Source organism: Bradysia coprophila (genome assembly GCF_014529535.1).
Source record: "Bradysia coprophila strain Holo2 chromosome X unlocalized genomic scaffold, BU_Bcop_v1 contig_128, whole genome shotgun sequence".
Taxonomy (NCBI): domain Eukaryota; kingdom Metazoa; phylum Arthropoda; class Insecta; order Diptera; family Sciaridae; genus Bradysia; species Bradysia coprophila.
In genome coordinates, this window is record NW_023503295.1 from 1,258,546 (window position 1) to 1,268,690 (window position 10,145).

Sequence of the window (10,145 nt, forward strand, 5' to 3'; positions counted from 1 at the left end):
AAAAGTATGTGTTGACGAAGGCTGCGCTATTTCGGCTTTTCCGAAGTGTGTTTACGGTTTTCTAGTTTTTCAAATAATTCTCGATTGTAGACCCGTTTTTCCGTTGTCTCCCGATTGTCTAGAGAATTACTCGGGCACGAATGATTCGTTTGATGTCGAGTAGAAAGACTGGTGTTCGTAGATCAACGTTATGATTTAAACTGATTTTTTTTTTATTTTATTTTTTGTACGGACGACAATGCAGTGGTATACATCAGTTAAGGACGTTGTTGGCTGTAAGGATTATGCGTGAAATACAGCTGTTCTGAACAGATTACTGGTCATTTTACCATTTTTAGTCGTTTCCCGATTTCAGTCGGCTTCTGTGTTTCTAGTCGTTTTCGAACTTTGAAGATTTCTCGTCATTTCCCATTTCTTGTCGTTTCCCGATTTCTAGCTGTTTTACGATTTCTGGTAATTTCCTCATTTCTGGTTATTTCCCGATTTCTAGTGATTTGCCGATTGCTAGTCATTTCCCTGTTTCTGGTCGTTTCCCGATTTTTGGTCATTTCAAGATTTCTTGTCGTTTTCTCATTTTTAGTGCTTTCGCGAATTCAGTCTGCTTCCGTGTTTCTAGTCATTTCCGAATTTTCCCGGTTTCTAGTAATTTCCCGATCTCCGTCCATTTCCCGATTACTGGTCCTTTCCCGATTTCTGGACATCACCCGATTTCCTCCTTCCTTCCTTTTTAGGAAGTAAGTTGTTGTTGTGAACGTTGGAAAGTTTTCTTACGATTCGACGGTGGTTTGGATGGTTAAATGTAATGAAAATTTTCATGTTTCTTAGTATTTAACGTAAATTGGCCGTGGGTTCATCTCCCTCATTGTCGACAGTCTGGTCCACGAACAGTTTAGTGATCCCGTGACGCTCTTAGGCACGAATGGCGTAAGGTGCACTCTTTCCATCGAAAACAAGAATCAGGCCAGAATGACCAGTGAAAGTCGACAAATGGCTGGAAGTCGATCAACTAAAGTTTACAATTGTGTTATGCTTGGAACGAACCTATGACAAATAAATGTCACAATTCATAGCGTACAAATGATGATGAGTGAAGTAAAAATGAAATAAGAATGGCGCGATAATGGTAAGGCAAGATCAAAAGATAATTTGTAAAGTGTGAGCAGGAATGAGGTAATTTGATGTGAATGTTACTATGAATGAACCTGTAGCTAGTCCGATCACTTTGTCGAGCGACGGTGATTGTTGTTAGATTAAGTTACAACATACCTCGAGTAGCGATCCAGCGCTGTTCACGGTAAACGTGACTTGTTTGATATACAATGCACGCTTACTATGAACCGGAGAGTAAAAAGGGGGATCCAAGTGGATAACTCCCACTGTCAGCGGTTCAACGTTCAAACTCTACTGGTTATGTGCACAGGCACCAGCTCTTGATATGTCACGGTCTCGGTCACGGTCGAGTTGAATTTTAGTGTAAGTTACCAATCCATTTGACCGATTACCAGCTGGTCTGCTGGATAATACGTTAAACGCCTGAACTTCTTTAATAAAATTAATTAATTTCTGATTTTGTCAATCAAAATTCCACATGATTAGAATTGTTGTACAGTGAACGACATCTCAAATGTCTCACTGTCATTTTTTTTCAGAGAATGTCATTGTGAATTTGCAATGACACAATAAAATTCTCAGAAAAATTTGACAGTGAGACATTTGAGATGTCGTTCACTGTACTCGTTCCAAAGTTTTTTTTTACAAAAAGTGTAATGTATCCGCTTACAGGCGGGAGTAATAAGACTTGTGCTTAGTTTGACAACTCGTTTAATACTAACTCATTCAATGTACAATAATCAGTGTTGACCAATACCGATACTCTACAATACTCCCCCCTTAAAATTAGTTAAACATTCGCTATTAAAAAAATTATCTTTTTAAAAATATCAAATGAAAGTGCAAATTCAACGTTAAAATGAAATCAGAAAAATTAATTACTTTCGCGTGTAAACGTTTCCAGATCGCGAAAGGACAATAAAAATAAAATTGCCATTGTAGACTCATCCGAGAGCCCCCGACCAAGTAAGTTTCTCGGTGTCCTCAGAACCATCCCCTTCATGATTTCCTGTGTCCAATTCTACGTAATGATGTGACACCTGCTTCGTGTGCTCCGGCTTCTTTTTACACACTTTAGCCAAATGCCCTTTAATGTTGCATGATCGACATATGTAGCCTTTGAATCTACATTCTTGTGACTTGTGTTTCGCGTCTCCACAGACAAAACACGAAATGCCACCGCTTTTCACGTAATTAATCGATTCGGTTGATGACGAGCCGCCCGACTCCATCGTAGCTTCCTTTTTAACGATCACTTCGAGACACGCCTCCAGGGTTGCTATTGAATAAAGGCCCCTTCAACAGACCACAGACGAATTTGTCACGTACGACATCCTTGAATGAAGCTCCAAATTTGCATTGACGAGTTAATCCTTTCACTCGTGCCACGTAATCCGCTACCGATTCGTATCTGTTCTGTTGAGCTTTGTAAAACTTTCTCCGTTCCGCATATACAGAGACCGATGGCTTGTAGTGTTCTTTCAAAATTTTGCTGATGTCCTTGTATGCTTTCGTTTCCGGTAATTCCGGAAAACACAAATCCATCAAGAGTTCGTACACATCCTGTGACAACGATGTAAGCAAAATGGCACGCTTACGATTAGCATCTTCGATATTGTATGCGACGAAATATTGTTCGATCCGTGCAAAGTAAACAATCCAATTGCCATTCGCTTCAAACTGTGCTGGTAGTGGTGGATTGCTACTGTCATTGCTGCTGTTGGTACCGCCCGTACCGCTTGTACTGTTCGACTCGCCACCTGCCATATTTTACATGTACTACAACCGACGATGGTCCAAGGTGACTTTGAAATGACCTTCCCACTGAAGATTTTTCCTGGAAAATCCAATTTACCACTAAACTCCGATCAGACCAGCGTTCTATTTCATACGCTTCGCTCGTTCCGACGTCGATCCGGTGTTCTGTTTCATACACACGAAATTTACGTTGCAAAACCGGTGTTCTATTTCATACACACGGCACACTTTTTTTTACAGAAAAACGTATCAAAACCAAAAAACTGTGTACCCCGTGTACAACGACCGATTAACCGAATGTTATTAATGTTCCTTTGATCAATAAAATTCACTGGTTGCCACCGGCTCGATACTTTTTTTACCAACTGCGCCACTGTAATGTATCCGCTTACAGGCGGGAGTAATAAGACTTGTGCTTAGTTTGACCCATTAACTTGAAGTTTTTCTGGAGCCTTCTTTTTTCAGTTTTTTTTCGCTTGATTTATAAGATTCAGACTCTTTAACTGAAATATGGTTCACATGTTCCTGACGTCTCAATCTATCTTGTTCCCAGCTCTAGAACTCAGGCATTCTGAGGAATTTTGAAGATTTTTTTGGTTATATGTTGAGGAAATGGGATGATTGAGGTAATTCTAGGTTGGTTCCTAGGAATAGATCAGTCTAAACAGTTCCCAGTTCTAGAACTCAGGCAGTGTGAGGAATTTCGAAGTATTTTTTGGTTATATGTTGAGGAAATGGGATGATTGAGGTAATTCTAGGTTGGTTCCTATGAACAGACCAGTCTAGACAGTTCCCAGTTCTAGAACTCAGGCAGTTCGAGGAATTTCGAAGTATTTTTTGGTTATATGTTGAGGAAATGGGATGATTGAAGTAATTCTAGGTTGGTTCCTAGGAACATACCAGTCTAGACAGTTCCCAGTTCTAGAACTCAGGCAGTTTGAGGAATTTCGAAGTATTTTTTGGTTATATGTTGAGGAAATGGGATGATTGAAGTAATTCTAGGTTGGTTCCTAGGAACATACCAGTCTAGACAGTTCCCAGTTCTAGAACTCAGGCAGTTTGAGGAATTTCGAAGTATTTTTTGGTTATATGTTGAGGAAATGGGATGATTGAAGTAATTCTAGGTTGGTTCCTAGGAACATAACAGTCTAGACAGTTCCCAGTTCTAGAACTCAGGCAGTTTGAGGAATTTCGAAGTATTTTTTGGTTATATGTTGAGGAAATGGGATGATTGAGGTAATTCTAGGTTGGTTCCTAGGAACATACCAGTCTAGACAGTTCCCAGTTCTAGAACTCAGGCAGTTTGAGGAATTTCGAAGGATTTTTTGGTTATATGTTGAGGAAATGGGTTGATTGAGCTTATTCTAGGTTGGTTCCTAGGAACAGACAAGTCTAAACTGTTCCCATCTCCAGAACTCAGACAATTCGATAAATGTCACACTGTTTTTTGGTTATATGTTGAGGAGACGGAATGATTGAAATAATTCTAGGTTAGTTCCTGGGTACACACCAGCGATAAACTGTTCCTAGCGTCAGAAATCAGACGTTTCAAGGAACTTTCAATAAATTTTTTGAGAAACGTTCAGAATGGGGTTATTGAGTTAGTTTTATGTTGATTCCTGGGACCTGGTCAGTATGATTTAGCTGGTGACTTGCAAAGTGAAAAAAAATACAAACTAAATGTAATTCAAAAAGCTTATCTGTTTTATTCCAGAAAAACTTAGGTCGTAAAAGTACAAAATCACAGAATGTTTTCGTCATGACTAGACTCTGTTAGTCTACTGAAATAATTAAAAATATTCTACCGGATACTCAGTCATGCAACAACAACTAAATAAATGATAAAATTAGGAATCAGATTCAGTTCATAAGTTGACAGTTTAGCGGTCCGCATTGAGTTTACCACAACTAACAAATGAGCTACGGGCTCGTATGATAATCAAAGAAACAGTCGTTGTTTGTGTTGCAGCAAAGATGAACATTACATTTGGAGCAAACCACCAATGACTTTAGGTTGCATGACTCCAATTTGCATCTCAGCCGTGTTTGAGAATGTTTCGGCAAGTGGTTCAATCCATCGTATCGAATGCAATGATCGGTTTTACTCTCCCGACTCTTCCCATTGTTATTCTGTTTCGAACGAATTTCGTCAAGCGTAAGGCGAGTAGTTCTCTTGGCGTTCGTATGTGGGTCTAATAGCTGGTTTGCCAGTTTCATCCGAAACGCAAGCAAATCCATTATTTCCCGAGCCGGAATCTGTAACTTTTGGCAGTCCATCTTATATTCGATCCAACATTGAACGATCGAAAAATCAATGAAATGTGTAACCATACGCAACGTCCACTTTTTGGATCGAATAGAAATGCGATAATAGCTTATCATCTGGTTCATCAAGTCAACTCCGCCCATGTTGATATTGTATTCGCGGACTATCTGTGGTCTTTCGATTGCTAACTTTTGTTGCGAGCCTTTATCAAAACGATGAGCCTTATCAGTGACCCCAATGCCAACATAATTTGAAGCCAAAGCCACACATTTGTTGTCAAACCATTTGACACATACAACCGATCCATCTGCGCTCACTTTTTGTTCGGATGATCCACGTCCTTTTTTCTTCATTTCAGCGGCGGAAGTGAACGGTGGTTTGGCGAATCGATCAAGTCTCACTGTACCTGCAGCATATATTTCCTTTTGTGCCAGCACTTGGAACAATTGGAATGTTGAGAAAAAATTGTCGAAAAACAATTTGTGGCCACTCTTGTCGATTCGATTGGCTAAGTGTAATACCATAGTTGCTCCAGATCCAAATGTTGACAGCATCTTTGGATCAAATTCGGTCGTTGAGCCTTGATAACAGATGAAATCATAGGCTAAGCCACTTTTCCCGCAAAGAACCAAGTTTTTTATGCCCCATTTTATTTTCGGCTTGTTCTTCACGTACTGCTTTACCCCTTTAGTGACTCTGCCTCGCATCGGTATCATCTGCTCGTCCACCGATAAGAATTCTTCCACCGGCAGTTCAAGGCATCGTTTTCTAACGGCATCCATCAGAGGCCGCACTCTCACAAATTTATCGGTGCAGTCTTTCGGAATTTTCTCGACGTCGATCAAATGGAGATTGGTCCTTAGAAGATAAAATCGGTAAAGGGGAATAGTGTCCCGAAACATCTTCAAATCCAAATCTTTTGAGTAGAACAATTCGATGCGCGGTAACTTTAAGTTACCCATGTAGATTTGGAGGCCAATGAACTGCTTGATTTCTGGTTTGTTAGTCGGGTACCACTTCTTTGTTTTCTGTTGTTCGGCATAAATGTTTGTGAAGGTGACAAATGCATCAAACATTTCTTCAGGGATGTACCTCATAAAATAGTCGAGAGGTGACAGGTTTTCGTCTTCCGCATCTTCAGTGTCAGCTGAATGTTCAAATTTGAAGTCCTTCTTATTTACATTACCAGCACGCCACTTTATACTTTTTTTCTCAGTGAATATCCATTCGTGCTCAACGCCAGTTTGCGGTAGATTATTGTCCGTTGCAATCAAGTCATCACAACTGAATCCGTGAAATTCATCATCGTCAGAATTGCCTTCGATGAATTGTTCATCGTCGACACTAAGAAATTCACTTCCAATTCGTATACGTTTGTACTGCACGTTGCTTTCTTCGGATTCACTCTCAGCATCATTGTCGCTAAATTCGATGTCCGAATTTACGAAATCATCATAGACTCCATCGGTTGATACTCGAGGTTTGTTGGCCCTGTTATTTTCAAAGTTGGTGAGGTGACCCGAATTATATTCAATAATATCTAAATTTTAACCTTTTCACTCGTCTTGGCATCGCAGCTTCGTAGAATCTTACAAAATTCACACAAAAAATCAATCGAATACGTACGTACACTTGTTTCCAGATAATGACGCTATTGCTAGACACATTGAAAAACATCGACTAGTCAAATACAGTAGCAATGTTCAAATTGTAACGGTTAAATTTGAAGAATGGTAGTGTAGCCATAGATGTATGTATAGAGATAGAGACTATCTAGATTTTAGTCAATCTCAGCCGACATCTTTCATTCGTTGCAACACGTATAGATCTATACAGATTTCAGATCGCTCATAACTTGTAAGAGAGATTGAAAGTAAATTCGATAAGTGGTACTCATTTATATTTATGACAAACCATTATAGAAAGCAATCATCAAAATCAGAACAATATTTTAGTAGAACATCAATTATCTCTCTGCTTACAGTATCGAAAATGAAATATTTTCTGTAGAGAAACCTGAGAGCAAATAAAGCTGTAGGGGTGGGTATATTATTATAGGAACAGAAGCATTTTTTACTAGGGTTGTACTCATGGTGTATTGTAACGCACTGGCAACAATTATCACTGTTCATTTTACTAAAAAAAAAAATCTGAACTCAGTGACGACGAAACTTTCGGTTGCATAAATAACTATTATAACACAGCGCCAATCAGGCACACACAAAATGAAACTCAAAGTTTGTTTTTAATTCTTCTGATGATAAAGGAAGAAGCAATCATGGTTTTTATTGACACACAAGTGGACATTACACTTTACACAATACGCTTGTGTCTTATAAACACACGAACCAAATTTACAACGAAGACGCCGTTGTGAGTGTTTCGGAAGATGGTTTAGGCCGTCATATCGGATTTGGTCATCTGTTCGGGTTTCACGTGGATTATGACTATTAGAATTTAAAATAAACGTGTAGTAGTTATACCAAAAGAAATGGGGTAGAAAACAACCTTTCGCCCTGTGCCGACATGGTAAAATTTAGAAAGATACACCTGAACGTTCCTATGTTGAGAACACGACAATTGCTTGAAACGACTGAGTTGCTCACACATATTTTATTTCGGTCGAGAGGAATCAGACAGCAGATGTCCAACAAAACAATATTTTGTTTTGTTGCAACTTCCAATATGTTTTCTATTGATTTACATGATGAGAGAGAGACTGTAAATATAAATAACTGGCGTAAGTTTTAGAGTGACGCAAGTTCCAAGAAATCGAGTGAATGATTGAATGAATAAGAATGTATAGGAAAGTGAAGGGAGTAATTTATGATGAAACATTAGGAACCAATATACAAAAACCTTAGTAATCTCAAAAGTCCAGATGAGATCCCAAAAAAACATCACAATTCTTTCAAAAACATGAAGTTCTAGAACTGGGAAGATGAGGAGTGATAGAAGCTTTAATCCTAGGAACCGATAAACCCCCTCAATAATAAAACAAATAAAAACAACATAAAATGTTGTTTCTTCAACTACTGCAAAAAAAAATCGTCACCTATCTTTCTACCACCGAGTACTTCATTTTACACCCAATTCGAGTGGTCTAGCTCATGATCAGCGTGGATAGATTTTCATAAATATAGCGATGGATCCGCTCAATGCTTGTCATATGCATCATTTGTACACGTTGTGCCATCGGAAAGTGTATCTGTAAAACGTTCAGATCGACCTGCGATGTAAGTTCACTGGAATAGACCCTCAAGCCTACTCTCTTGAGTAGCCCAACACTATAAACACTATAAACGGATTCACAGATTGCACTAGAATTGAGATTTTAATATTATTTATATGATTCGAGGAATATTATGTCATAAATTAATAAAAAAAACTGAATAAATAATACGATTTTCAAAATGGGTCACCCATGACCCGTTTCTCTTCAGTGAGTTAATACTGACTCATTCAATGTACAATAATCAGTGTTGACCAATACCGATACTCTACAAAAAGGATCAGATTTTAATTAGTAATTTTGGAGAACTATGGGCATATATTAGGTTTTAATCCACGCCATTAGTCGTATAAATTTATACGTCAGAGAGAGCTTTTTTCTCCTTTTGTTACGATCTGTCAGTTTTTCTATTTTGCGATTTAGGATGGAAATGAAAACTAAAATTGAGATATCTTTGCTGTTTTAAGTGGTTTTTCATATTTTTTAGGACCAAAATGTTTTAAAGTGTGTTTGGAATCGATTGACATTAACACAATAATAAAATAGAAAAAAAAATATTTTCACACAATCTGATAAGAGTGATATCGCGAAATCTTCGAACAACTTTGGGACAAGGGGTCACGGATATTATTGACTTATAGCTCATTCGACTCCCAAAAGGTGTCCACAAATCATTTTCTCGCGATTAGTCGAGTAAAACAATTTTGGGAAAAAACTTTTTTAGCTTTTTTAACCGCACAAAAAATCTCAAAAAAGCGAAAAACAAACGAAAGAAAGGGATAAAATTTCGTCGACTTGGGGTGGACTTCCGCTAAAGTCGCTCCATCTCTTTGCAGTGAAACTTATCCAAGGATGTTTTTACATGTTATGGTACTACAGAGGCTAGGCTGATACCATGTCTCGGACTTATGTCACTGCAGCCGGTCAGGGACTTGGGAATATCACCTATTTTTTCACCTAAAATGATTGATATCACCAACAGGTCAACATGGACCTGGTTCTGTGTATACTCAAAATGTGCGTCTCTTCAAGGCCTATAAGTCTAGCTAAAAAAGTTTTTCCAAACGTAGTACAACGTTTTATTCGCAAAAGTTCAATGAATCGAATGAGCTATAAGTCAATAATATCCGTGACCGCTTGTCCCAAAATGTCTGATTTTGTTCGATGTTTTGGCGATATCACTCTTAATGCCAATCGATTCCAAACACATTTGTGGTATTGTCGGTAATTGGCTGAAAGGTACTACCGGTATTGCACAGTTTATATATGGAATTTCAACCTAATAAAAACGAAAAAAATCTGCTTGTCGGTCTACCAAAAAAATTGTGTTTGAATAGCGCAAAGAAAAGACCATTAAAATTCGTTACAATTTTCCTGGTCGTTGGCCAAATAAAGGCTTCAGATGAAGCTGCATACTTCTTAGTCTTTGTTACTTGTACAATAAAATATTCAAAACCCACAACTTCTGTCTTTAGCCCCGTACGAAGTACAAAGGGGCTTACAGGATTACGATGCCGTGTGTAATTGATGGAATTCGAAGCAGACGGTCAGGGCAAAGTGTTTGCCTATGTTCATAGATGACGAATCTGCAATAAAAATTTTGTCTGTCCGTCTGTCCGTCTGTCACGTCGATATCTTGAGTAAATCAAATCCGATTTCAAAAAAAAATTTCCCTGAAAGATAGTCGAAATAGTGAGGCTAAGTTCGAAGATGCGCATATTCGGGTCGGCCCTTCGTGAGTTAGGGCCACCTAAGTGATTTAAGGTCTTTTGGTGATAT

The 10,145-nt window shown here is 38.5% G+C and overlaps 1 protein-coding gene across 1 annotated transcript; it reads right to left on the reverse strand.

Annotated features, from left to right (window-relative positions):
• Positions 1-5,017: 5,017 nt before the first annotated feature.
• Positions 5,018-6,706, reverse strand: LOC119067620 (piggyBac transposable element-derived protein 3-like). Its single transcript, XM_037170712.1, has 3 exons — positions 6,687-6,706; positions 5,202-6,625; positions 5,018-5,124 (listed from the first exon to the last, which is right to left on the reverse strand). Exons 1-3 carry the CDS (start codon positions 6,704-6,706, stop codon positions 5,018-5,020), a joined length of 1,551 nt encoding a protein of 516 aa, XP_037026607.1.
• Between the last annotated feature and the right edge of the window lie 3,439 nt (positions 6,707-10,145).